The sequence below is a fragment of the Drosophila bipectinata genome, chromosome XR (assembly GCF_030179905.1).
Source record: "Drosophila bipectinata strain 14024-0381.07 chromosome XR, DbipHiC1v2, whole genome shotgun sequence".
Classification (NCBI taxonomy): domain Eukaryota; kingdom Metazoa; phylum Arthropoda; class Insecta; order Diptera; family Drosophilidae; genus Drosophila; species Drosophila bipectinata.
In genome coordinates this window covers 21,233,935-21,261,228 of record NC_091735.1, presented here as the reverse complement: position 1 = coordinate 21,261,228, position 27,294 = coordinate 21,233,935, and the positions used below count along the sequence as shown (strand labels likewise).

The following is a 27,294-nucleotide window of genomic DNA, read 5'->3' as shown; positions in this document are numbered from 1 at the left end:
TACAAATGTATATTTTGAGTGTTTTTGAGTGGAAATCTTGAAATACAATAAAATGCAGCGAGGGTGCGTCACAGCTCTGCAGGTGCAGGTCAGCTGTGCTCGGCGGCGACTGCAGCATTTCGCAAAATGGCGGCAGGTTTCAGAAAATGGCGGCAGGTTTTCCAAGATGGCTGTGGATGGCCATGCAATTGGAGGAATGTCAACATTAGGAGTGAAGAGGCAGGATGAGCTTATTTTTGGCTATTACTTGCATCGCTATTGGGGTTATGCCTTGTAAGGACTACGTCCTGTGGTAGATTTCTTTCAGGTAAGTTACATTATTTTATTACGAAAACTAAAATCATAAATCAGCAATCCACAAAAAACCAAATTTAAAATTTTGGAATGGCAGTAGGCGGGGAAGTTGTATTCGTAGGGAATCTGTCCTCTGTAGTTCATTCCATATTCGGACTCTCTACGATTTGGATGTAAACCGCACAAGGGACCGAATAAAATTTCAGTATTAATTTTAATAGAATTTTTAAAAAATTTAAACCCCCAAAATTTGAGATAAAATTAGTTTTTGGCATTTTATATGAAAAAACAATTTTGTACGTTGCCGCTGTGGTTACTGCAAGTCGACGATTGTGACAATTATGCCGATCAAAATGGAGTACCACCTTCCGATGACAATGCAGCACCCTCCGATGTACTTGCGGCCCCGTCGTTATACCAGACGCTGCCCATATAAAATCGTGTTGAGGAAGATCTTGGGTATTGTGTACTATGTGAAGCGTGCTGCCTGGGAATTGGGAATGCCAGTGGAATTGTGACGATGAAGAGTGGCCAACAGCGGAAACCCTATTCAACTAATCCAATGGTTCAACGTAAACGAATTGCGATCTAATCAATAAACTAACATTATAATGTGTTATAATAATTGTTTAACTAGGGAATAGTACAAACCAAGTTGATGGATTTTCCATAGCATACTTTTGTGGTCTCATTTGAAAGGTACTACATTATATTAGAGATGATATTAGGGTTGGATAGAATGTTATTAGTAAATCGTCTCAAGAATATGGAGTATGCCTCTGCCTTTCCTGTCTCACTCGAGGGCTTATTTATTTCATTGATTCAAGCTAAACTGTTATAATCTGGGCGTAGGAGGCGTATGAGTAATATTATCTGAAGCTTCAAAAAAATATATTCTCTTACGACAATTTAGAAGCCCAAACTGGTTTCGGAGAACTTGTTTCATACATAGAGAGTAACATTCACACATAAAAACAAAACTTAAAACAGTAATTTATGCATAGATGCCACAACACACTTTTTTTTTGCTTTTGGTTATGGTTTTATTTGAAGAAGTATTACATTTTTTGATTTCTTGGTTGATTCTTTTACTCTTCCGGCTTCTCATCATCCTCATCATCCTCTTCCTCCTCTTCTTCCTCATCCTCCTCGGCCTCTTCATCCTCCTCCTCTACGACCTCTTCCTCGACCTCCTCGCCATCCCCATCCATGTGCTCCTCGCTTTAATATCCATAAGATACTTTTTATTTGAGATTACTTAAAAAAATTATAAATTATACTTACGTGTACATGGTTACGGTATAAAGTTGAAAGACTTTCAAGAACAAAGTGGAGAAGATATCGGTGTGTTTTCGGACTTCACTAAATCGGTACTAAAGTAGCAGCACCAATAGACCAACTGATTGCTAGTAAATATTTCGAATGTCGGAAATGTATCAAAATATCGATATATCGGTGTCGTAAACATAATTTAAAATATCAAAAATACTTGATATATCGATATTTTGAAATATCATAATGATAATTTTCAAAAAAGGCATATAGTTAAATCATATGCATCCATAAATAGCCTCTAGAATCTAGACTCTGCCTCTGCCATGCCTTAGCCCTAGGCCTATGAGGCGTATGAGTAATATTCCCTGACATTGAAAAGCCAACAGTGGAATTTGGAAGCCCGTTCGATACACAGAGAGAAACATGCACACAAACAAAAGGAATTTTTTTCATAAATAAGATGCCATAACACACTTTAATATCTTGATTTGTTCTTTTTTTTTTGGTTGGTTGGTTGGTAACTTTTTTTTTTTGGTTTTTGCTGGTAGTCTTGACTTGGTTTGGTGTTGGATTTGATGTTTTATTTTGAAAGAAATATTACATTTCTTGGTAATCTATCCACAAGTTCATTTAATACAAAAAAAAAAAGAAGTTTGGTCAAGTTGATGTTGTTTTTTTTTTCTTTTTGATTTTTAGATTTTGAATAGTAGTAGCAAGTATATTTTGGTGGGCGAATAAGCTAAGATCATAACTATTTAGTTCATTCTTTTACGTTTTATTAAAATTGTTTGGCTTTGGTATTTAAATGTAGAGTGTTTGTTTTTACGAAAAAGTTGTAAAGGAAGTATCGAGACGACGAGAGGGTTGGATATATCCCAGTGTGGATTGGTTTATTCCTCCTCCTCTTCCTCCTCCTCCTCCTCCTCTTCTTCCTCTTCCTCCTCTTCCTCTTCCTCCTCCTCTTCCTCCTCCTCCTCTTCCTCATCCTCCTCAGCCTCCTCATCCTCCTCCTCGACGACCTCCTCCTCGACTTCCTCGTCATCCTCGACGATGTCCTCATCGGCCTTGGCGTCCTCCTCGCCCTCGGGTGTCTCGGGCTCACCGGCCTTCTTGCCTGGTCGCTCGCCGAACCACTTTGGCAGTTTGGCTATTAAAATAAATTTCAAATTAGTAATTGTTTAAAAAATTTAACTCTTATTAAGAAACAACAGTCAACAGACAGAAGAGATATTCAAACACAACACACATCACGACAATGAACAAAATGATGAATGTTGTTCTGTTGTTTGTCGCAGCTTTAATCTACGTTTTGGTATCAACTGTACCCCTGCTGTTCTCTACTACAGTACATACATTTTTGACGGCCGGTGTATTGTTCCTTCTTCTCGTTCCAGATCTTCTCGTTCACATCCTTGGTGATCTCATCCCAGCCCTGTGTGTGTTCCCAATTAGTGTGTGTCGTGGTGATATAATCGATAGGATTTTATGAAATGTTATACGAGATACGCAGACACGCACGTAAGTACAGTTGACAATTATGAAATATATAGTTTACATAAAACATAGAAAGAGATAAAAACAAAGAGTAGTTAGATGGTTAAATGCATAATGTTTAATGGCTACTGAAGACCTGGCTACAAAAACCCTTTGTTGCGACTGTACCTCATCACCTCCTGACTTTGTTTTTCATACCCTTTGACGTGACTGTACTTTTATGACTGAACTGATTTTAAGTGATAACATAGAACATAGAGTTTATGACAAAAACATAAAGAAACAGTGATAGAGATATAGATAGATAGAAGAGGATAACACTCAGACATGGAATGCTCATGGAGCTGAACCGATCGGTTTACGAACGCTTACATTTTGTGCGCTGAGTGAACCTTTCCTGTCTTTCTTGCCAGGTCTTTTCTAAGTTTTCCGCATAGACCGTATTATAGCCCTATATATATGAACATAATATTGAGAGAGTTTCAAGTATATATAACCCGGAATAGAACCCTAAACTTGTAAGAGTCAAACATTTGGATGGAGACTGAATACTTACACCCTCGAAGAGCTTCTTCTTGTCGTCGTATGAGCGTGTATCCACACGTCGCTCATATTTGGAGGCGACTTGAATCTTGGGCTATATAAGGAGAGGATAAATATATTTAGTAAAGAGATGGGTCATCCCTAAGAGACTACTTTCAACTTACCGGGTATTTGCCAGTCAAAGCTTCGGGGTCGAGACCCTTCTTCAAGGCTTTGTGCCTGAGCTGTTGCTTCTGTCTTTCCTTCAACTCTTTCAACTATAATGTTAGAAGGGGAATTACAAGATTAGTTTCGAGATTTTGGGGTTGTTATGAAGGTGTAAGCTTACATCGTAGTCCTGACGTTTCTGCCTTTCTTCCAAGTCATACTTCTCAGTTTCCAATTTGACAATGAGCTCCCACAACTCCTGGGCCTTCTCACGGAGCTTGGACTCGCCGAATCCTTCGATGGCCAAGGGCTTGATGCGGAACGACAGCGAGATCTTCTTCTCTTCCTCCAGTTGCTCCTTAGTCTTGTTGCGTTCCATGGCGGCGGACGAGAGTCCCAGCTGTTTTTTTTTTTTTTTGTGGTTTTGTTTTTTTTTTTTTTTTTTGGTTGTTTTGTTCATGTGGCGATTTTCGATCGTGATTTTGTCGATTCGATTCGATTTTGTATCCGGGTTGTTATCGGATTTGTTTGTTTTTTAATTTTTTTTATTTGAGATTGGTACGTGCGGTACAATAGTGGTGAGAGAGACAAACAGTGAGAGAGAGAGAGAGACACACACAGAGAAAAAATAGCGCATGGTAGCGGACAAGAATGTTGCATATTGTTGTTGTTGTTTGTTTGTTTGTTGTTCGTGTTTGTTGTTGTGTGTTTACATGCGTGTTTGTTGTTTGTTTATTTGTTTGTTTGTTTGTTTGTTGGTTGCATTGTGTAAAAGAAAAAAGAAAACAGAAAATTTGTTTTGTTGTTTCAGTTTCACATGTTTGTGTTGTTGTTTTTGTGGTTGTTGTTGATGTTGTGTTCATAAGCGTAAACAGGCAGACACAAACGATTAAAGTTCGATGACGATATTATCGATGAACGATTAAAAAAATCGATGAGTGTGTTTCGATGACGATTATCGTAATGTGATGGTACGTTGGATGCGTTGGATAGGTGGACACGTGAGGTGTTTCAATATGGAATCGAAAAAAAGAAAATCAAAAGAAAAAAAAATGGGTGGTGGGGTGGTGGGTTGTGGAAAAAAAGAAAAACAGAACCAAAAGGAAGAAAAAGAGAGAGAGAGAGAAAGAGACAAATGGTTTGGGGGTTGGGGGGTGGAGAGGAGAGGGGGGAGTAGACATGGGCGTATCAGTAGGCTGCATTGATGGAATCTCATATAATTACCACGCCTGCCTCCTTCTTGGCAATGGTGAAGTTGGGGCCCTTCTTGTCCTTATCCTTCATGGCCTGCAGCATGGCCTGGCGTTTCTTCTCGGCCTCCTCGAGGCGCTGGCGCTTCTCCTCGATTTCGCGCTGCTTCTTCTCCTCAGCCTCGCGGACACGGCGCTCCTCCTCCTCCTTCTTGCGCTGAGCCATCTTCTGCTCCTCCTCGGCGCGGGAGATCTTGCGCTTGGCCTGCTTCTCCTTCAGTTTCTTCAGCTCATCCTCCTCCTTGGATCTTTGTTTGCGCCACTCGCTGATGTATTCTTTCAGCTGCTCATCGAGGTCGGAGCGCTTCTGGTCCTGACGCTTGATGAACTCTGGGTCGCCCTCTCCTCTGATATTTTGAATGAAAAAAGAATCTATTAGTCTCATGTCATTGAATAGTCATTTCTTAGATAGCCACTAGTACTACATTATAATGTCTAGGCTTTTAAAATTAATTACAAAATTTTGTCCTGGCCTGTGTTTTTTTTTTTTGATTATATTCTTTTCGATTTATTATTTTCCGATTATATACCAAAAGTAATTATTTTTTTTTACAATTAGTAGCCACCAAAAGTGCTGTTTGTGAGAAAGCATTATTAGAGTTCTACATTCTACGAATAATGGCAGTACTACTCTAGTTAAAACGGAACGGAAATAGAAACACACCAAAAAAAGATGGCACTGACGTGGTGAGTGGTGGTGAGTATGTTGAGTAGTGCTTGCTACAGAGGTACAGTTTACACTTTAAGATTTATTTGGGTTTTAGGTTTGTTTTTTTGTGGATTTGTTTCAAATTGTTTCTATGGCATTACTTAAATTTTGATTTGTTTGTTGTGATATATTGATACAAACAGGCGGATTAATACGGGGGACGACTTAACATAACACTAAGGGTTTAGTCTTGGTTAGCATTCTGGTTTCATTTGTTGTTCACATTTGTTTTTTTGTACATAGACTTACTCGGCTGGTGTCTGAGGTGGTTTTCTATACGTGAGGCATTGAGGTGGCAACAAACATGGAGGTGGTGATATTATATATATTTATATATATATATATAATTTTTTTTGGTTTTGTGTTTCAAAAATTGACAAATTCGCGATGATTTTTTTTTTGGTTTTTATATATATTTTCATATTATTTGTTTGTGGGTTTTTTTTCGGTTCGAAAGATCATACAAAATGTGATTTGATTTTTGGTTTTTTTTTTTTTTTGGTTTCGTTATTTCATTTTTGTCAAGCAAAAAACAACGTTGAAAAGAAAGAGAAAACAGTTGGTTGTTTAAAAAATTCATTTTGCAAAATTCGGTTTGTTGTTTTGTTTATATTTTTGTGTTTTTGGTAAACGAAATGAAAGAAGAAGATAAGATGGAGAATATATATAGAGAGATATTTTTGCATAAGAGGATAAACAGAATAATTAATTTTGTGGTAAGTACGTATTTGTTGTTTGTTTTGTTTTTTTTGTTCTTGTTTTCTGATTGGTTGTTGGTTGTTCTGTTCTGAAGAAAACTCAAAAAAATATACACGAATAACGAGTAAAATGGTCAACGAAATTCCAAGCAACGATTCTTTGTACAGTATGAACTGGAACTGGATCTGGTACTGGAGCTGGAACTGGATCTGGTTCTGGATCTGAAACTGGTGCTGGTTCTCTGATGCATGGAAAATTCGAAACAGAGCAGAAATTTCGAAAATTCGGATTCGGATATTGGCAAACGAGCATAGAATTTAGGGTAATGCAATATTGGATTTTAGAAAAAAAAATTGTTGAATTTTGTGCACTAGAGGAATATTTTTGTACAGTTTTTCTTTTTTTTTGTTCTTTTGTTTTGGGGATTCAAGTCTCGATTCGAAACAAATACGAATTACATTCAATTTCGAAATCTGGTAATTTAGAGTTCTTTCTTTCTTCTTTTCATTGGTTTCTCACACTTTTTTACTTACTTCCTGTAACAAGAAAGAGATCAAAAAGAGATGGAAGAGAGAAAGAGAGAGATAAACAGAATTGGTATCAATAATTTCCAAGTCTTAAAAGCAAAAAAACATTTTGCTAAGCCAGGCCAGCGATAATCAGATAGAGTTAACTTTTTGTCAAAAGTTTTTTTTTTAATTTGTTTTTTTTTTTTTTTAGAATTTAGATATTTAATTTGTACTGCTTTGGAAATTTAAGTTCTTGTCAGGATATTCGGGATATATGTGATAGATAGACAGATAGATAAAAGACAGGTCACAAATACAAAAATACACAATAATAATTATATATGGAAAGCTATATAGGTTCCAATGAGGGTGGATTGAGGTGGTGAAAGGTGGGGTATAATACACATATAGCTTTTATATACACAATTTGCCAATTTGACTAGAGCTAGGGGGTATCGGTTTCGGTATCGGTTTCGGAAGGTACGAATGAGAGGCTGAACTATGAACTCGTTGCTTGAGTGGGTGTGTTCGTTTGGGGGGGCGGCGGAGGGGGTGAGTGGGTCGGGGGTCTCAGGTTCCATTAGTAAATTTTGTACAATTATTGGACACTGATTTTTGATTTTTAATATTTAAATTTTGAGTAAATTTTGTGATTTATTTGCTTTTTCGGATTTTACAGACATACACAACAACACATTGAAAACAAAAACCAAAATAAATAACAAAAATGTACAGAAAACAGAAAACGGAAAATAAATCAGAAATCATAATGGTAAAATTAATAAACAAATAAAATTATTTACAGACGAGTACACAAAACAAATTTGTTGGGTTGGTATCAGGATCTATTTTTTCTTTTTTTTTTTTGTTGGGAAGTGTACACAAATATACAAAATTTCGATTTAAAATATTTGGTTTTTTTTCGATTTGTTGATTTGCAAACATTGACAACGAAATACAACACATATAGAAAATTTTGACAAAATGGACAAAATACAAAAATAAAAAATAGGGTTTTTTTTTTATTTCAAAATCAAAAAATTGGACAACGACAAAAAATAGTTATAGTTATGTGTGCAGCGACATAATATCGACATAAGTGAACACCAATCGAATAGTTTTATAGGCTGCTGCACCAAAACCAACAAAAAATGTTGACAAAAATCGGCAACAAAAATGTACTTACGTCTCCTCACGGGTCTCCTCGACAACCTCCTCCTCCTCGGAGCTGCTTTGGGATTCGTAATTAAACGGAGTTTGTTTTGTTTTTATATATTTTTGTGTTTCAAATTTTAGATATATATATTTTTTTCGATGTGAAAGTGCAAAGTGCAAAAACACAGTTACAACACGCACACACAGGTGCAGAGGTGATTGTTGATTTGTTGTTGAATTTTCGTGTGGTTGTTTGTTGAATTGTTGTTGATGGTTATTAGTTGATTTCAAAAGAAACGAAACGACAACATTAGAGGTTGTTCGAACAGAGTCATGATTTCGATTCAGGTTCAGGTTCAGGGTTCGATACGGGTTGAGGGATGTGGTTGTTTTTTTTTTTTTAATGATCCGGGGAATGCGTGGAAATAGATAAAAAGGAATACAGGTCAAAATAGGTGCCACAAGTAAGTGTGAAAATGTGGTGTTAAAAAATTATATTTCCTTGAAAAAAAAACGACGTTAAAAATCGTCTTACAAAACTTCAAAAATATTGAAATTAGTAAACTGGGATTCGAATACTTCTCTTGAAATCTTCAAACTTTACTCTAAAGTTCTAACCATTTATACACTAGAACTATTAACCTCGAAATACTTCAAGTCACTTTGAAATCCATAAGATACTTTATACTTGAGATTATTAATCGGTATTATCGATTGTACTTACGTGTACTCTTCATCGTCGGACATGATTACGGTTTAGGGTTGAAAAACCTGCAAGAACAATATGGAGAAGAGATCGGTATAGTTTCGAGCTTCACTGTAGCAGTACTAGAAGTAGCAGCAGCAACAAACCAACTTTTTTTTATATGCCTTTGATTGCCTCGATATATATATATATATATACATATAACACTAAATTTAGACACCACCCCGATGTGTGAGTGCGTTCGGCTATGCTGTCATAAGAGAAATATATCCCGGGTATATGTAGCGAGAGAGACCTGTCTTTTTTTAGCCGGCTACAATGTCTTGTCCTCCCATCACATCATAATCTTTCACAAGATCCAAAAAAAACAAAAAGAAAGTCAAATCTGAGGAAAATCAAAATAACAAAAACAAATTCCATTCGCAGCAAAATTATTTAATTTTCTGTTCTATATATGTACAGATATATTGTATATATATATATGTGTATCTTGAGATGTGTGTGCGAGGGAGAGAACCATAGTCGCAATGCTTCTAATATTAAAAATAGACTTTGGGGCAAAGTATTAAATTTCCCAAAACCGAAAAGCTGGCGAGAAAACTCGCGAAAAGCATTTCGAGCTTTTTTTTCTCTCTGATTTGAATATTTTGTAATTTTTTTTGGTTTTACCTTGGCACTAAATCAGAATATATCCTGAGAAGCTTTTTAATATACATAATATTCCATTCATAGGAATTTTTGATAATATGCTACTGCAAGTATTTATATTTTACAGAAAAAGCTATCTATGATATCATAATTTCCAAAATTCCTTTGACTTTTTGCATCAAAATGCATTTTTGCTAGACTTATTTTTAGCTTCAGAATAATTGGGTCACTTTGGTGCATTTTTGACAACTTTTTTGTTTGAAAAGTGCATTTCTAATACTTTCTTCTAATTTTTTAGATTTTAAATCTTGAAATAAGTGAAATCTTGCAGTTTTATATTTGAAAAATTAATGATTTTCATGATTTTTAACTGTTTTATTTCTAATGAATATATTGGTTCTGCTTTTAATTATTTTCTAATCCTTTCAAATAAAAGACTAAACTCTATTTTAGTTTAATTAATATTCTTCTCTATAAAATATTTCAAGTTCATCGTAGATATTTGGCTAAAACTACTATCTTTAATAATTAAATAATATTTTTTTCCCCAAGCATTTTTCCTACTCTCCATCTTTTCTAGAATTTTCCTACATAACTTGGGTTTCATTCATTCAAAGCTTTCCATTTTTAGCCCCACGGACATGGCCTATACGTATTCCAAAATCTCCAGATCCTAAATCGGATATCTGACAGATGTGGGTGGATAGAGGCCCTCCCTCTCTCTATATCTCAAAGATCTATATCTCTCTATATCGCCTGCGCCTGCGCCTACTGCTACATAAAAGTTTGTATATTGTATCTCACGGATCTGTGCTTTTCTGTGCGTGTGTCTTGGACTATTTGCCAAGGTAAGGCACAGACACAGATACAGATACAGATATACACGCTTTCGCTCACGAAACAAAAAATGTATTTTTAAAATTTCGAACAAAATGAAACCAAAAAGAAAAACGAAAAACAAAAACAATACGAAATTTTCTCTCAGATCATATAACACTTTTCGATCGACTTCGAATCGGTTGAGAATATATATATATATCTGTATAATGCGTATATTCCTGTCTGGCAGTTGGTTGTTGTTGCTGCTGCTGTTGTTGTTGATTTTGTGGCTTTTAGCTTTTGATGTTTTTACAGAGCCTGGGAGCATTTCGAATTGTATTTTTAGCCATTTCTGTTCATCGGGCCAATCAACGTATAAAAAAAATTCAAAAAAAAATAAATGCAACAAAAAAAAAGTGATGATATTGTTTTTGAGAGTTTTTCAATATATCTGTTTGGATATCAGTTCACTGGGATTCGATAAGGTGCGTTTTATCACTTGAAAAAAATTGTCAAAAAAATATAGATATGTGCATGGGTTGCAACAGGATTATATAATTTTGTTTCCTTATAGTTGGATTGTTCGTTGGATTTAGTTCGTTTATGAGAAGTGATCCTCGAAGGATCCTTCTTTTTCGAGTTTCTTTGGTTAGAGTTGCTTTTGATTGGTCATATTTTTTGGATTTTAGATAACTTTTTCAGATTCAGATTCAGTTTATAGTTTATGATTTGTTGGAACACACTCTTTTTTTTTTTAGTTTTTTGGATCTTTTCGGTGCTCTGGAATCGGCACTTTTGTTGTGATGCAGCAGTAGTAGTAGTAGAAGGAGTTGAAGCGGCAGCAGTAGAGCAGAAACAGAAAAAAAAAAAAACTTACTTAGGGAGAAAGAAACAAATTGAAATCTCAACTAAAGTCCGAGCAGCTGACGTCGTAGGAGCGAATGCTGCGGTTCGACTAAACAGACTGACGATCCAAAGTGCTGCTACACGTTATGTTAAAGAATTTTTTCGTCGCGTTCGCGTTCGCGGAAAAGCCTCTGCCCCTTGGCACGCCTCCTCTGCCAGCCCGCCTCTCTATATTCTATATATCCATTAGATATAGATATAGATGTTGTATGTTCCGTAGCGATCCGCCGTTCCCTAGCCAAACGAATGGGCGGAAACAGGCCAAATATACTAAACAATGTGGCAACAAGTGGCCTGCTGGGGCAGTGGCGGGCGGTGTGTCGGGGGGTGTATCTCACAGTATCTGCCAGTATCTGGGCGCATCTGTATCTGTATCTCTGCATCTGTGGGCGGGCAGATGAAAATTTTCAGGTGGGCTGCAACTGAAACATAAACTTGTCCCCACGCACACACATCCAACATTTTTCCAAAGTTAGAGCGAGAAGCATTCGGATGGTATATAGCCGGATCATAAGTATATAGCCTGGCCACTGCGTTGGTGGATTTTTACACATTTGTTTTTGGAATCAAATATCGTAGAACATAAATTTCACAGCCATTATCCCAAAAAAAAAAATAAAATCTTTTCTCCTCCTGTTCCATATATTTTACATTTTTTTTTGTCGTATTTTCTCCACCGGAGATCATTGCAGCTTTTTAACCCCAAAGTGCACGCCCTACAAATATATCGCGATCTATATATATATATATATATCTCGATCTCGATCACGGTGCTGACGTCGAACGGCCTTAGCTGGCCCCTTGAATCTATTCGTCATTGTTCCGATTTCTTTTTTTATTTCTCCGTTTTCGCTTGTTGGTTTTTTATTTTGCTTCTCAGCCGATATGTACATTCGCCAAATAGTTCGAAATACTCTTACAGAACTGGCGTCCCTTGACTGCTTTTGCTCAGCTTGACCCTAAATGCATCTTACTGGCCATGATTTATAACAAGGACTTTTGAATCAGGACTTTGGCTTGGGTTTCCTTTTACAAGGTTTCTTTATTAGGTCATGCTTGGAATCTATAACGTACAGCTTGGTAGATAAACTTCAGATTATTAGGCGGAATACCAATTATATCCCAATATGCTTAATTTTGTTTTTAAATTTCTTCTCATTTCTGGAGAGACCCCTTTTGGGAAAAGGATCTATTGGATGTGAAATATGGGGAAAGGGTGGTCTATATCTCAGCCAATACTCGTCCCATTAACCAGCAGAATACCTTAGAAGAATCGTAGACTTATTTCCTTTCAATCTGCTATCAAATCTGATAACAACATATTTTTTTAATTTTTTGTTAATTTTTCTGAGGGGACTCTTTGCAAAAAGGATAAATCCATGAAGGGCAATATATGGGCCACAGCAAAGACTATAACTTCGCCTATTCTCATCTGAATTTTAAATGGAATACCTTAAAAGATTTGTAAATATATTCTTAATCGATCTGCATTAATAGATCATAAAGAGCAATATGTGGCCAACAGCGAAGGCTATATCTTGTCCAATGTTATTCCGATTATCAAGCGTGATATCTACAAAGATTTGTGGATCTATTTTCTTTCAATCAACCATACATTCAAATCTGATTACCAATAATTTTTTAAATTTTTTTTCAATTTAATAAGTGGAATTCCCAGGGGAATAAGGGGGCATCCATGATATGCATTATATCGAATTATAGCATCATATACTTCGCCAGTTTACCCATTTTTAAATGAAATACTTTACAAGATTTGTGAATCAATTGCCAATTTATCTGCATTAAAACCTGATCAGAAACTATTATTTAGATTTTATACTTTTCAATTTTTCATGGAATTCTTAACAATTTGTATTACCAAGTTGGTAAAATAGAGATATAGAATAAAATACGCAATATATCTCAGAAAATACTGATCGTATTGTCAAGCGGAATACCCTAAAAGATTTTAAGATCGATTCCCTATAAATTTCCGTTTAAATATAATGACTAATTATTTTAAATTTTGGTACATATTTTTTAGGAGACCCCTTGGGAATATGAAGAAATCATTGAAATGCAATATATGTTTTACGCCGAAGGCAATATATTGTCCAATTCACATCAGATTCTGAATCAGAAGCTGCATAACTTTATTGATTTGTGGCTAATTCCTTCAAATCTGATTGCTAATTATATTTTAAATGATTTGAGAAAGACCTCCTGTAAAAAAGAAGAGGCAAAATATAGGGAACACCTTTAAAGGTACTTTAACTCTTGACGAATTTATTTTATTTAAAAGCTGGTTTGTTTCACAACGATATCTTAAACCTATATTTACATAAGTAAGTATATTAGTTTCGAGACAAACCTATACAATTACTATTCAACCACCCAGAGATGGGACTTTTGTTTTGATTTCGTTTTCGGTTACCTCTAAAATGATTTTGGCTCTTAAAATTAGAACATTTTTGTCGAAAATGTATAATATGTTGGTGAGATATGTATATGTGGGATAGATGTGTGCTAGCGATTGCATCCGTCGGATATGGGTCGTCTGGCGGTTTCTGTTTAGTGTGAGAATGTAGGTATTTGCCAAATTGCAGTAGTGCAATGGGACTTACAGGTGGGAAGTAAAAAGACTAGGGGTTTTGGGATATTCATTAGATAGTAGATATATCAAATTTGTAAGAAATAGAGAAAAATAATCATAAATCCTTAAAGAAATTTTGGAATTTTGGCCAAAATTGGCAACACGTTCCAGCCATCTTTCATTGAAAGTACACGAATTGTGATGTATGATTTAATATATTGAATTGATTTTTGGGCTGGGTATGCCATCAACTAAATTTCAATTCACATCATCTGCAGCCAGAAAATTAGAAAATTTCGAAAATCGAAAAATGTGAAAATCTGGGAATAACAAATAGCACAGTTTCAGATATTTGGTGTTCTATTTTTGGGCGTTTTGTGTGGGCGCTTTTCGTATTATAGCCTTCGGATTTTGGTGGCGATTCGTATGCACGAAGTCCAACGTCGGCTATATATATATAATTATATACATATGTATATATTTCTTAATAGTATGCGCCTATATGTATTTATTTAAAATATCTCCTTTATGTCTATCTATAGGTTAGTTTTCTGGGGCGATGTTTACGGATAAGTATAGACCATATCTGCATAGATCGCGGATAACATAAACATTATCGAGGGTCTGGAAATATATTTAATTTCAATAGCATTTTGAATCAATTATTCATACAAAATGTGTTGCATTTAGTTCTTTTTTGGCTGAGAATACTTTAGAATTACAACATTTGTTCTAGGAGGAAAAATTGCAAATCTTGGAGCTGCTACTTTTATAATCTCAACAAATCAGAATAAAGTAAATAATTAGTCCTCCTAAAAACCTAAATTATAAAAATTTATAATCCTGTTTCAATTAAAGAATTCCAATAAAATTTCATTCAAAAGAATTCTATCGATCAGGCCAGGCAAACATATTTTGTAAAGAACAAACAACTCATTGCGTGCCAATTTTAGATTATATATGTTCGATACAAAAATAAGCTACAACTAAATTAAATGAAATGAAAACGAACAAAAAAGAAAAACAACGGAAAAATCCAAAGCAACGAAAGAAAAATATAAAAACGTTTAAACAAGAAATCATCCATCCAAAGGCAGGGAATACATATTCCATATAGTATCCCCAGACTACAGATCTTTATATGTATAATATTTCATGTTTATTTTCAGAAACTGTTTTTCACTTTACTGCTTTGCCTGTTGACTAAATTCTTTATTTACAATGTAGTCAGCCTTAAATATATATTATTTCCTTTTTCTTAGGGCAATTCCTTTAATTGGCAATATTTTAATTGTAACTCTTGAATCTTGATTATTTCGCTTTTTATCTTTAAATTGCAGTTGGCCCTTAAAAGCTCTCAACAGACTAAGGTCTCTAAATATTATTATGCAAATTTTTACATATTTCTTTCAATTGTAATGAAGAGCATCTTAAATTTTATGTGAAACAGTTCAATTAAAAGATAAAATATGCATTGATTGCATAGATTACGATAGTTTAAAAATTAAACCGATGGTAATATTTATTTTTAATAAATTATTTTTAATTTTTACTTCCTATAGTGGTATGCAATCGTGGACAATAGACGTGTTTTGCCTTATGAGTCCCCTCTGGAACCCCTGGGAGAATAGACCAAGGCCATACATCTCTGCCTCACATCTCTTCTGTCCACTGGGACAGAATAGCTACCACCTAAATGTCCATAACATGTAAAAAGTACATTTAAAATCGTTGATAAATGGATTCCTGGGTGAAACCAGAGGCGCTTGAATACCAATAGCATTTAGCCATCCAATTTTTCAGGTAAGTTGATATCCTGCTTTGGCCGACCTACAATCTTTGCTAATTGTATTAATCGTTATAAAGATAATTTTCCGGACCATAATGCAGCAACTGTTTTCATTGGTGATAAGTTCCAAGCCAACGTAAATGCCTTATTATGAAATACGGAGCGACTTTTTGGCAACTGAACGTTCTTGTTCTGCTTTCCGTGTAAGTTTTCTCCAAACTCCAAAATATTTCTTGCCGAATTCAGTAAAAGAAAGAATCTGAAAAGGATCCCTACTCATCAATGGAAATCCTCCCGTTAAAAACAATAACAGATGGACGGTGCTAGAAAACGCCAATGGTTATCGTGATCTGGCGTGTGCTGGAAAGCGCAGTCGCAACTATCGATCGCCAGCCTTACCGATATTTATGTGTTGCATAACGGCGTCGGACATGTGTTGGACAATCCAGATGGCGGTGTGCAGCACCAAATATCGATAGGTGCGATCGGGTTTTGCAACACACAAATATCGATAGTTGAAACTACGTTTTCCAGCACTAGACGCGTATTTTGCAACACTTAAATATCGATACGTCCAGCCGATATCAGTGATATGTTTGATATCGATACAAGCACAACAATCGTATATACGATGGTTGATAGTAAGTCACTACAATCGTCTACACGATAGTTAATACTTTTAGACCAGTTTTACAACACTTTTTATTTGCAAGTTTCTAGTTTTAGCGCTGTGCAACACACTTGCCGAGAATCCGAGTTTCTATAGCGACGTAGTGTTTTTCTAGAGAAATTATAATTTTTCATTTGCAAAACTAGTAGAATAAACAGGAGAAAGAAAGAGTCAGAACGTTGAAACGACTATACATTGGATAGCGATAAAAGCATTCCGTAAATATTCCGCAAGTGGGAGCAAGAAAGCTCCCTGGGATTTTCGCAATTTGAAATTTTGCAGATAACCAGAGACTTGAGGAAGTGGAAAAAACAAAGGATTTTGCGATGGCCAGCGAGCCGGAGAACAAGCCACCTATACTGCACATCCTGGTAGTTGGATTTCACCACAAACTGGGTTGTCAGGTGGAGTTCTCCCATCCGCCCCTTATATCTGGATCTACCGGGCGGAATGAATGTCCCTCCGGATGGAAATATCTGCCCACTTTGGCACTGCCGGATGGTTCGCACAACTTTACAGAGGACACTGTATTCTTTAACCTACCAAGCTTGTTTGAGCCAGCGGCTAGTATCTACGGCGTATCATGTTACCGGCAAATACCCGTGGAAAAGCTAAAAATCCGTACTGCGGACCTCACCCGTAGCACGGTACAAAAGTCTGTCTGCATTTTGGCCCGCCAACCGATTTACGGTTACATCGAAGTCAAGTTGGCCCTGATAGCGGATGCCTTCTTCGACCAGGGAGATTTCTCTGGCACGGAACTATTGGTGAAGGCCTATCAACAGCTCAACGCCTGCCTTTTGGACGACGAGTCTCGGCGACCGCTACGCCACTTCCATGTAGGCTTATCCTTGCGGGAAATAGTGCTTCACTGGCGCCATAAAACGTTGATGCTTTTTAAACTATTTCTTCTTCAACGAAGAGTTGTCTGCTTTGGTTCTCCCGTGCGCGGAATGTGTGTCCTGATCCTGGGCATGGCTTCTCTAGTTCCCCGGCTGCTGGAAAAGGGATTCCAAGAGGTGGCGTGCGTGCGCACATCCCGACCTTTGTCGCCGATGCCCGATTTCACCGACTCGCTGCAAAGGGAGGCTCAAGCAGAAGCGGAACTGGCCTCTTGCGTAGTGCCCCAGCATCCGGAACCCGAACAGGAGCAGGAGAAACTCACGCCTGAAAGCGCCACGGCGATCGAGGGCGATGCAGAAGAGCTGGCCCTCGTCTCATCGGCTGCATCGGCCGGGGGCGATGATGAGGATGAGACTTCACCGCAATCCACTCCCAACTCGCAATCCCAAGACTCATCCAACTTTCCGGGTTCTTCGAACGGAAGGAACAGCTCTCTAACTCGAGAGGCTAGCGTCGACACTCTAGCATGTGAGTAATCTTTTAAATATATTGTTCAATCTCTAAATAAATATTCTTTCTTCCTACAGCGAATTTGGCCGCCCTGTGTTCTGTGAATCCTGACGAATACCGAGCTCCAGTCAGCATCTTCGCTAGCGGCAATCTATGTCTACCATATCTGTCGCTTCCGTACATGGATCTTCTCAGCGATCCAATGGTCCTGTCCTATGTCATTGGTACCTCCAACGTGCTGTTCCAGCAGAAACGCCAACTGGCTGACGTTCTGGTGGACATTGAGGCGGCCAATCTCGATGCACACGATCCGGAATTGAAGCGGCAGCTAGTGCTAAGCACTGAGGACTTGCGCTACATGGACTATATACTGAAACATGTCCAAACCCCGAAGGAGGATGCCGAGGGCAGCGAGTACTGGATCCGTGAACAATTCCAGGGCTACATTTTGGCCCTGTTGCGTACTTCTGTGGCTCCTGGTAAATCGTAGAATCTATCATTTGTTTCTAATGTTTCAAGAGCTAATAACTATCTCTTTTTATTTCAGATGCCACTACCAAAGACAACGATCACTTCAACTCCCACTTTATGGGTGCATTTAAACGTACGCAGTGCTTTCAAGAATGGTATGATGTGCGGCCAGATGCGGAATTCTTTGACGCCCTGCCTTCGGGTCATCCTTTTGCCGGGACATTGTCCGTGGCCGACATGAAACTTAAATTAGCGCAGTGAGTATACGTTGGAAGTGTTTATGGTGTTTTAGGTTTGGAAAGAAGGGACCTTAGGTTATGCGAAACCTCTGGCCCACCTTAATAATCTAACGACACACCTAAAACCATGAAAAATATTCCACACCATAAATGATTTTACATTCCACGCCTTAAATTCATATTTAAATCCAATCCGATTTTCACAGAACCATGCAGAACAGCGAGAGCGGACGCAAGATAAACCAGGCGGTAAACACGACGAGTCGGGCCGTTGGCGGGGCCATTTCCCAGGCCAAAGGAGCCTTCTCCAGCTGGTGGTCATCGATAACGACGGCGCCGACCAGTGCGAATCCCACAGCAGCTCCCAATGGGCAGGAATCGGGCGATGGCAGCGAGGCTGCAGCCGGATTAGATTTCTCAGTGACATTCCAGAACCACAAGGATATGGAGGGCCTGGACATGGCCGGCGTTAGCATTCACCTGGCTGGCCAGGAGGAGACACAAGAGCAACAGCAGGGCATTGTTGAGATTGGACGCGAGGCAGAACTTCTGGACAAAAGCAGCAATTCCACGGAGGAACCTAAACCCACAGCTATTCGTCCATCGGGTTGCGGTGGAGACGTGGCTGCTTCCTCCACATCCTCGATGGAGCACAATAGCGGAGATGTTTTCATCGTTTAAGAGGAAATTCTGCTGTACTATTGATCTTTGTAAAATATCGAACTAAGCTATATGATAATTATTTATTACGCAACAAATTGTCTCAGTCTCAATGTTGAATTTATCTTTAATATTCTATACTACTTCTATTGTTTGTAACTCTGTAACAGAATGGGCCAAGATTGTTGGTCGGAAATTGCAGAAGTAGCCTGTGGCATAGCACAGTGAATTGTAAACAGAAAGGAACATAGTGAAGTCCTTAAATGATTTCTTACGTTAAATTTATTTGATTAAGCAAAGTTGCTTATCTTTCCACTTAACTATGCATTTGATCCTACCTAGTTTGTAACCAATTGGCCAAAATTATTGTAATTCTATATAAGGATATGTTTAGTTGTCCTCAAACCCTTGCCACGCGCATCTTTCAGTGTACATTTGTGTCCATGTAAGCCGTTCCAAGTGCAATTTGTTATCCAAAAACGAGAAAAACGTAAAGTACGAGAGCATAATCCATTTGGCAATAAGCAACTCAACGAAATATGATATTTATAGAGCTCGAGTCAAGGCTCCTGCCGGGTAGTCACCACCTCCATGATATTTAGAGGCTGTCCGGTCAGGATTCTTGTACCATGATCCTGTGTCCAACTCTACCTTATCCAATTGTACTCCAAAACATAAAGAAATTATAAAAAAATTGTGTTTGTTTTGTTTAAAAAATAAAATTGCCACGTAACGACGTAATATTACGGAATAGGGGCTTCAATATCCTTAGTCGATGTTATGATGTATATATTTTTAGGGATTGACCTAATATGTTTTGTATTCCACAGGTTAGCCAGCTTCATCCGGATGCCGGAGCGTCAATCAAAAAGGATCAACGCTCTATCGTCACAGGATCATCTCCCGCAACCCATGGAGGATCTTTCTGTAGAATATGAAATAAAATGGATTAAGGATATTTTGTATGTTTTATTGAGGGGGGTCCTGATTTTTCCTAAGATTTAAAAATGTTCTCAATTTTTCACAAAAGGTCAGGGATTTTTCAAAATTTTTATGCATTTTCCAAAATTTTTCAGAATTTTCCGGACTTTTCCTGAATTTTCCGATATTTTCCGAAATTTTCTGGATTTTTCTGATTTTTTTTTGGATTTTTCAGAATGACTTGCACTTTTTTTTTGCGGCTTCGAAAAAGTGGATTTCGACCCGCTACCAGGCTCGGAGTACCAGGCGAACAGAAACGCATAGTAGGTGGATTCTGTTTTTTGAAACTGTTTTTTGTGAATAACTCGGCCATTTGGCATCCGATCGTGGATTGTGATATCTCAAAAAAAGTGGAAAAATACGGGCCATCTGCCTGGCTAACAAAGTCTGGTATTGGCCAAGTTAACACGGAGTGGCTAACAAATTTGTTTTAAATATATTTTTTTAAAAGTTCATTTGCTTATATCTCGGCCATTTTCCAGCCGATCTGGCAACGCTTGACATTTTCGGAATCAGCGCTCGAATGTCCATCGAACTGCATACCACGATTTTCGATATCGAACAACTCATTTTCGACCGAATTTTCGCAAAAATGGAAAGGCTATACATCACGATATTTTTCGATTTTCGCCGAAAAATTTTTTGTTTGATTTCGACGAAATTGGTATGCAGTTCGATAGATTTTGGGACGCTGATTCCGAAAATGCCAAGTGTTGCCAGATCGGAGCACAAATGACCAAGATATAAGCAAATGAACTTTTAAAAATATATATTTAAAACAAATTTGTTAACCACTCCGTGTTAACTTGGCCAATACCAGACTTTGTTAGCCAGGCAGATGGCCCGTATTTTTCTGCATTTTATGACATACAACAATCCGGGATTGGATGCCAAATGGCCGAGTTATTCATAAAAAACACTTTCGAAAAATAGAATCCACCTACTATGCATTTCTGTTCGCCTGGTACTTTACGCCTGGTAGCGGCCTGAAACTTAAAAAATGTCAGCCTCGAAAATCTGTGACGTCATGAGCCGAGCTTTGATCCACAGGTTTGTGTCTTGGCTGAATAGGTTTGTGTCTTTGGTGGAATGTGGGACCTGTGTGGATCCTATGTGGACCATATGTGGATCATGTGTGGATCCTATGTGGAACTTGTGTGGATTGTAAGTTGATCGAAGACCGTTAAATTCAAATTCAAAAATTACATTTCCCGCCCGCGCCATGTGGATCCAATTACGATCCGCTTAATTTAAATTCAAATTCAAAAAAAGTTCCCGCCCGCGCTTCCCAAGCTTTTTAAAAAGTTCCAAGTTTAATCCGTGACGTCACAGATTTCAGAGGCTGAAATTTTTGAAATTTCCGGGCGCTACCAGGCTCGGAGTACCAGGCGAACAGAAACGAACAGTAGGTGGATTCTGTTTTTTGAAACTGTTTTTTGTGAATAATTCGGCCATTTGGCATTTAAGCACGGATTGTGGTATGTCAAAAAATGCAGAAAAATACGGCCCATCTACCTGGCCAACAAAATCTGGTATTGGCCAAGTTAAGACCGAATGGTAAAGAAAATTAGCTTAGAAATATATTTCTATAAACTGGTTTGTTTATAGCTCGGTTGTTTTTCAACCGATCTTGAAATGGAATATAATTTTGGAATAAAAACATGAACATCCTTCGATCTGCATCCAAGGATCTTCAGAATCCAACAACAAAATGTCGAGCGGCAATCATACTTTAGGAAAGGATCAGTATCGTATTTTCAGGACTTCATAAGGATCCTTTGATGCAGTTCGAAGGATATCAAGGTCCTGATCCTGGAATGGTACCATGCTTCCCGATCGGTTGGAAAATGACCGAGTTATGAACAAACGAACTTTTAAAAATAAATATTTATACAAATTTGTTAGCCACTCCGTGTTAACTTGGCCAATTCCAGACTTTGTTAGCCAGTTAGATGGGCCGTATTTTTCCACATTTTTTGAGCCATCACAATCCACGATTGGATGCCAAATGGCCGAGTTATTCACAAAAAACAGTTTCAAAAAATAGAATCCACCTACTGTTCGTTTCTGTTCGCCTGGTACTCCGAGCCTGGTAGCGGGTCGAAATCCACTTTTTCGAAGCCGCAAAAAAAAAAGTGCAAGTCATTCTGAAAAATTAAAAAAATTCAGAAAAATTCTGGAAAATGCTGGAAAACTGAAGAAAATTTGAGAAAATTTCGGAAAAAATCGGAAAAGTTGAAAAATTGTTAAAAATCCAAAAATTCGGAAAAACTCAAGAAAGTTCGGAAAAAAATGGGAAAAATTCTGGAAAATTACGGAAAACTCAAAAAATTGGGAAAAATTCCGGAAAAGTTCGGAAACTGTGACGTCCCACTGCATCCTGGTGGAAAATCCTTCCTCCAGGCGTTCCCCTGCGCCCTTTTCCCTTATCCTTCAGTAAAAACACACAATTTTTAATTTTTTAAACATTTTCATTTAAGATTTTACAGATATATTAAACAACATACTATAATTAATTGATATAAAAAAAAAAACTAAATGATAGAGTGGTTTTATAAATATGTGCTGGGGATTCAGGATAAATACAACGACATTTACGCATCTGGGACACCTAACATTTTAAATAAATACTATTTTTAATAGTTTTACATTAAGCCCTGCAGGGCCTCTAACACTGGTTGGAAGGATGCCGGTTTTGTGCTCTCCAACAGCTGCATTTTCGCCTCGAGCATAATATCAGTCTGCTCTATGGTCGCATTGAACTCGTCGAGCTCTTCCTGGGCTGCCGCCAGTTTCTTTTCGTAGTCGTCGAGGTAGGCGTGACGTTCGGTCAACAACTGATCCTGGTATGCCTCGGCCGCCGTAAGGAGCTCTTCGTTTCGCTGTTTCTTGACTTCCAATTTGACGATCAGCTGTTGCTCCGACAGCTGCATCTTTTCCAGGCTGTCGAGCAAACGGAACTGCTCCTCGTCAAGCTGTTCCTGGTGCTGGCGCCTCATTTCGCGTCTGGTGTTGTAGGTACCCTCCAGGTTTTGCAAAGCCTGCTTGAGCACTCGTAGCCGTGACACCAGATTGGTGATCTCCTGCTTGCAGCTTCCGCATTTTAGTTGGATTTTGTTAATCTCCTTCTCCAGGGCCTGGCGGTTCTTTTCTTTCAGCTGCCTCTGCTGCTGGACAATGCCGCTGAATTCCTCCAGCACTCGTGCTCGTACCAGGATGTCATCTTTGCTCTGCGGCTGCAGAGGCAACAACAGATCCCACTTCTGATTGCGAACCAATTGGGCAGCAACGGAGTCGCTGAAGTGGCGGACATGCGAATTGAAGCTTTCGATGGTGTCCAGTAGTTTTTTCTTTGCTCTGGAAAGCATCACCTGCTGGTTGGATTCGCGAGTGCAAAGATCCTTCACCTGCCGTTCGTATACTTGGGATTCGTTGCTGAGGTCGGCTTGCTGCATTTGCAAAGCCTTAACCTGTTGGATTGTGTATTTCTGATTGGCAATGGAATTGCGTAAATGCTTCTCCCCTCTGGTTAGGCGCTGTATCTCCTCTTGAAGCTCTTTACCCTTGGATTGCAAAGCAATCTTAGCATCCTCCTGTTGGGTTATCTCCTCCTGGCAAGCACGAAGCTTTTGATATAGTTGCTCCCTGTCCTGGTTAAGCTTTTGCAGTTGCTGAAGCTTCTTCTCCTCCCCGGAATTATGTAGCTGCTCATCCAGCTTCGATATCTGGGAGTTTAGGTTGCCAATCTCGCTGTCGATCGCTTGACGACTGGAAAAGTCACTCTTTCTGCTTATGACCATGTCGCACACCCTGGCCTGAAGTTGTAGCTCCTCCTCGGCGCGTTCCTCATTCCAAAAATGATTACACTCGGCGCTCTTCTCAAAGAGCAAGGCATTCAGCTCCTCGTCCAGCTGGATAGCGTGTAGAGCATGCGTGGTGGACATGGCTGTCATTTCGGCGATGCTGTGCAAGTACGAACTGGGCTGCTCTGCAGTCTCCATGAATGGGAATGGCTCCGAGCCCATTGTATCTAACGGTGGGGCGAAATCCATGAGAAAATCCAGCAGCACGATGACATGGCCGAAAGAATGCTGAGTTGCAGGCGTACTCAACCAGGATTTGCTTACTTGATGGGGATAGTGGAGTTTTTGCAGAGCTGCTGTTATATCCTCCACCGGATTCGCTCCTACGGTAACCTTATTACGCCAAACATTCTGAAAAAAGAAGTTCAGGATGCCAAGGAACTGCTTGAAGGTCATCTTCCGTAATCCACCAGGACGAGCAAAGAAGTCGGCTCCTAGACATTGCAGGCCTCCTTGTGTATTGCTCAGATATTCAAGAATCTGTTGAGCTCGTTCCGACACCCAGCTTTTATCCGAGTGCAGAGCTATAGGTCGCTCAACGGACGCGGGCCTAGGACCCCGGGTATTCCTCATCGGGGTGATGCCCATCTGACTCGCTCGATCTCTCTCCAGATTCATGGGTTGCGGCAAACGGGAGTGGGAAGGTCTGCAAAATACATTTATTTTAGCTAATTTAATACTACTTAGATAAAAAGGGTGGCGTCTTTCTTTATGGTTTATAATTTTACTGTAATATCAGTGTTTCTAATTAATAAACTTATAAAAGCCTACCGCTTGTTCATTTTTGCTGTTGTTAAATTTGGTGTGGGTGTTGTTAGAGTCCATTTTGATCTGCGAAAAGCCAAAATAGTAAAATAATAATATAAAAACATTCCGTCACAACAAACGCAAACAGCTTACCTGGTCTGCCGCTTATCGGTGGTACCAGGCTCTTCGGCGGCATATTCACGGAACTCGCTGTTCCTGCGGGGCAGGTGATGCATTTTTGTATGTAGTATTACTAACTGATTCTATCAATATTTTGTTTTCAAAATTTATGCGCGTCGTCGAAAATTGATTAGGCTTCGACGTGAAGTTGGCTGCGCTTGCGCTGTCGATATAGCAATATTACTTCTTATCGATAGAACTATCGATGGCGCGGGAGAAAACGAACCGGTTTACTTTTCAAAAATAAACAAAACGTTTATTTGAAATAAAAAGTACTTAATTACAAAAACAAACTACTTGTTTGTATACTTTTTTTGTTTTTTATTTTCGTTTATTCCAACATATTTAATTAATTGGTATTATTGTTTATTATTGTTACATTCAACAAGACGTTTGAGGAATATACAAATGGATTCGGACCCGGATCAAAGATGGGCAATGAGTTCTTTGTCGGTCTGGAAAGATTGCATCGCCTGACGTATGAAAATCCTCATGAGTTGATTATAAAGTTGGATTCAGCGAGATTCAACCACACAGAAAGATGCCGACACTTTAATGTGGGCAACCAAAGCTCAGGATATAGAACAGAAAGCATGGACTGGTGTTATATTCATCCGGATCAACATGAACTTGACATTTTATTGCAGGGCATCAAATTTTCCACCTTTGATCGAGATGTGGATGACGATCCTAATCGGAATTGGGCAAAGGAAAAAGGTTTTGGCTGGTGGTGGCCAAGCTCTACGTAAGTATTTCAACATTTTTAACCTGACCTGAAATAACAATTGTTGTAACTCTTTTTTCATTTAATATAGAATTCAAATTAAATTGTCTGCCACGAATTTTCGTGTAAAAATGATGAAGGTACATTTGAATAGAGTTTGGAAACTAAAAAATTATAGTCAAATATTTCAAATATAATAATTTTGATAATTTAATTTGATAATAATAATAAATACTATGTGATAAATAATTAGCGTAATGTCATAATAGTATCACATAATAAATATAATGTGATGAATAATAATAAAATTTAATTATTAGATCACCTTTTAATATTTGAATGATTTCGTAAAAAATGCATGACTGTTTAATTAATTAATATTAATAAAATTATTAAATGTTTCATTGGTTTTCAGAAATTTTAGGATCTGACTACCCTGCCAGTTGAACTATATAGGATTTTGTCGACATATGCAGTTTATAAAGGAAGCCCCAGCTTTGTACGTTGAAAATATAATTTTATTTTTTATGAAAAAAAATGTAAGAAATTTTGCAACTCTTATATGCTCACACCCAAAAGTATGTGATGTATTTATACTTGACAGGATCAAAGATGCCTTCTTATTTGCGCCCAAAGTTATAATACCCTCTGAAAGGGTGTAATCATCCAAAAACCTGATAATTCTTTCGGTAATCCTCGGTAATCCATTAGTTTCCCATAACCGTTTATGGAGCCTTACAAAGTGTATTAGATAGGGATAAGATATAGCCCTACAGAGGTACAGATCAGCACTGCATTTGATAGCTTCAGTATGGTTCTCAAAGACCACCCTTTTAATGGGGATTTCGTTGCCAAACTAGCAGGATGTCGGTTACTTTTGTGCGGAATTTTGTGCTTCTGAATAGCTACAGCTATTCCTCCCAGTTTCTGAAGGTGGGTCTGCAACTTCTGAATAGACCAATGCTCTGCCACCTAGGAACCTCCAGCACTTCTGGCCCTCAGCCGGAACAGACCAATCCCCTGCAGCTGAGCGCCGGGAACTATAAGTATCTCCTGGGAGCGGAAAACAGGATCAAGTGCATGGAGAATATGCACAAGCTGCCGGTTTTCAAGCGACCTCGAGGCTTGCCACCCAGCGACCATGAGAAGAACTTCTCCTCCGTGCTCATAGCGCTTTGCCAGGAGCGGGGCAAGTAAGTTCTGGCGCAGACTGAACTTTCCCAGATTATATAATCCTTCCCCACCAGGGACGAAGTCTCCTTGTTGTATACACGCCGCTCCCGACATCTCCGCAGCCACAGCCTGCATCCATCCTTTCCGGGCGGCAGAATGGACCAGAAGGATGCCAGTTACGTGGCATGTGCTCTGCGCGAAACGGAGGAGGAGATCGGTCTGCCAGGCCACCGCGTCCAAGTGTGGGGCGAGGCGATGGTCATCCATTTACCGCGCACTTCGTCCATTGTCCCGGTTGTTGGTGTGATTCCCGACTTCGACATGGCCGAGCTGCGCCTGAACCACGACGAAGTGGAGGAGGTCTTCACCGTGCCGCTCAATTCAATGATCCAGCCCCAGGCCACCCGGCACACTCAGTTCCGGAGCGGCTACAGCATACCCGCGTTCCAGGTGGAGCCGCGTCGGGTGTGGGGCATTACCGCCTACTTGACGAACCTCTTCCTGCACAGCCTCCTGCCCGCCAGCCTGCGGCCCGACTGCCTCAAAAACAATGTCCAGTTCGTGAGACCCTTTAAGACGCCGTGGTTGGCAGCTCGTAACCGGAACCAGGTGTCGGATAACTCGATGCGGGATTAGTCTGAAGACTTAATACTAATGGTTTTGTAATCTATATAGTATCTATGTATATAAGTATCTT

The 27,294-nt window shown here is 38.7% G+C and overlaps 6 protein-coding genes across 22 annotated transcripts; 4 read left to right on the top strand and 2 right to left on the bottom strand.

Moving 5' to 3' along the window:
• Positions 1–2,128: 2,128 nt before the first annotated feature.
• On the bottom strand, positions 2,129–11,251 carry up (Troponin T, skeletal muscle). 15 transcript variants are annotated; one of them, XM_070282958.1, is made up of 10 exons: positions 11,126–11,251; positions 8,800–8,846; positions 8,107–8,151; positions 5,962–5,985; positions 4,978–5,350; positions 3,935–4,153; positions 3,771–3,863; positions 3,620–3,700; positions 3,436–3,514; positions 2,129–2,716 (listed from the first exon to the last, which is right to left on the bottom strand). In XM_070282958.1, exons 2-10 carry the CDS (start codon positions 8,820–8,822, stop codon positions 2,460–2,462), a joined length of 1,194 nt encoding a protein of 397 aa, XP_070139059.1. In that variant the 5' UTR covers positions 8,823–8,846; positions 11,126–11,251; the 3' UTR covers positions 2,129–2,459. The 15 variants fall into 15 exon arrangements, with proteins under 15 accessions (XP_070139059.1, XP_070139060.1, XP_070139065.1 ...); XM_070282959.1 differs by having other exon boundaries at positions 4,981–5,350; XM_070282964.1 differs by having other exon boundaries at positions 8,107–8,148.
• A 5,016-nt stretch (positions 11,252–16,267) lies between these two features.
• Positions 16,268–19,680, top strand: LOC108127200 (late secretory pathway protein AVL9 homolog). The gene is made up of 5 exons (XM_017244115.3): positions 16,268–16,424; positions 16,489–17,577; positions 17,637–18,038; positions 18,107–18,287; positions 18,476–19,680. The coding sequence occupies exons 2-5, from the start codon at positions 16,533–16,535 to the stop codon at positions 18,948–18,950; spliced, it is 2,103 nt and encodes a 700-aa protein (XP_017099604.2). The 5' UTR covers positions 16,268–16,424; positions 16,489–16,532; the 3' UTR covers positions 18,951–19,680.
• A 2,769-nt stretch (positions 19,681–22,449) lies between these two features.
• On the bottom strand, positions 22,450–24,863 carry Ndc80 (kinetochore protein Ndc80). Of its 2 annotated transcripts, XM_017244001.3 has the most exons (3): positions 24,674–24,862; positions 24,545–24,604; positions 22,451–24,419 (listed from the first exon to the last, which is right to left on the bottom strand). In XM_017244001.3, exons 1-3 carry the CDS (start codon positions 24,754–24,756, stop codon positions 22,556–22,558), a joined length of 2,007 nt encoding a protein of 668 aa, XP_017099490.2. In that variant the 5' UTR covers positions 24,757–24,862; the 3' UTR covers positions 22,451–22,555. The 2 variants fall into 2 exon arrangements, with proteins under 2 accessions (XP_070132431.1, XP_017099490.2); XM_070276330.1 differs by lacking the exon at positions 24,545–24,604 and having other exon boundaries at positions 22,450–24,419; positions 24,674–24,863.
• Positions 24,864–24,907: 44 nt separating this feature from the next.
• On the top strand, positions 24,908–25,915 carry LOC138925563 (fibrinogen beta chain-like). 2 transcript variants are annotated; one of them, XM_070276331.1, is made up of 4 exons: positions 24,908–24,972; positions 25,090–25,445; positions 25,516–25,564; positions 25,840–25,915. In XM_070276331.1, exons 2-4 carry the CDS (start codon positions 25,132–25,134, stop codon positions 25,846–25,848), a joined length of 372 nt encoding a protein of 123 aa, XP_070132432.1. In that variant the 5' UTR covers positions 24,908–24,972; positions 25,090–25,131; the 3' UTR covers positions 25,849–25,915. The 2 variants fall into 2 exon arrangements, with proteins under 2 accessions (XP_070132432.1, XP_070132433.1); XM_070276332.1 differs by lacking the exon at positions 25,516–25,564 and having other exon boundaries at positions 25,840–25,912.
• A 373-nt stretch (positions 25,916–26,288) lies between these two features.
• Positions 26,289–26,621, top strand: LOC108127194 (uncharacterized). Its single transcript, XM_017244106.3, has one exon. The coding sequence runs from the start codon at positions 26,289–26,291 to the stop codon at positions 26,619–26,621; it is 333 nt and encodes a 110-aa protein (XP_017099595.2).
• A 105-nt stretch (positions 26,622–26,726) lies between these two features.
• Positions 26,727–27,237, top strand: LOC108127134 (mitochondrial coenzyme A diphosphatase NUDT8-like). Its single transcript, XM_017243991.3, has one exon. The coding sequence runs from the start codon at positions 26,754–26,756 to the stop codon at positions 27,231–27,233; it is 480 nt and encodes a 159-aa protein (XP_017099480.3). The 5' UTR covers positions 26,727–26,753; the 3' UTR covers positions 27,234–27,237.
• The last annotated feature ends 57 nt before the right edge of the window (positions 27,238–27,294 follow it).

Excerpts from the sequence above, each read along its gene's own strand:
- up (XM_070282958.1), bottom strand. The coding sequence starts at position 8,822 with ATGTCCGACGATGAAGAGTACAC. Across the intron at positions 5,986-8,106 it reads GAGGAGACCCGTGAGGAGAC|AAAACCACCTCAGACACCAG; the intron begins GTAAGTACATTT and ends CCTCACGTATAG. Across the intron at positions 3,701-3,770 it reads CTTTGACTGGCAAATACCCG|CCCAAGATTCAAGTCGCCTC; the intron begins GTAAGTTGAAAG and ends CTCCTTATATAG.
- Ndc80 (XM_017244001.3), bottom strand. The coding sequence starts at position 24,756 with ATGCATCACCTGCCCCGCAGGAACAGCGAGTTCCGTGAATATGCCGCC. Across the intron at positions 24,605-24,673 it reads ACCGATAAGCGGCAGACCAG|ATCAAAATGGACTCTAACAA; the intron begins GTAAGCTGTTTG and ends GGCTTTTCGCAG. Across the intron at positions 24,420-24,544 it reads ACAGCAAAAATGAACAAGCG|ACCTTCCCACTCCCGTTTGC; the intron begins GTAGGCTTTTAT and ends TGTATTTTGCAG.
- LOC108127200 (XM_017244115.3), top strand. The coding sequence starts at position 16,533 with ATGGCCAGCGAGCCGGAGAACAAGCCACCTATACTGCACATCCTGGTA. Across the intron at positions 17,578-17,636 it reads TAGCGTCGACACTCTAGCAT|CGAATTTGGCCGCCCTGTGT; the intron begins GTGAGTAATCTT and ends TTCTTCCTACAG. Across the intron at positions 18,039-18,106 it reads GCGTACTTCTGTGGCTCCTG|ATGCCACTACCAAAGACAAC; the intron begins GTAAATCGTAGA and ends TTTTTATTTCAG.
- LOC138925563 (XM_070276331.1), top strand. The coding sequence starts at position 25,132 with ATGGGCAATGAGTTCTTTGTCGGTCTGGAAAGATTGCATCGCCTGACG. Across the intron at positions 25,446-25,515 it reads TGGTGGTGGCCAAGCTCTAC|AATTCAAATTAAATTGTCTG; the intron begins GTAAGTATTTCA and ends CATTTAATATAG.
- LOC108127134 (XM_017243991.3), top strand. The coding sequence starts at position 26,754 with ATGGACCAGAAGGATGCCAGTTACGTGGCATGTGCTCTGCGCGAAACG.
- LOC108127194 (XM_017244106.3), top strand. The coding sequence starts at position 26,289 with ATGTCGGTTACTTTTGTGCGGAATTTTGTGCTTCTGAATAGCTACAGC.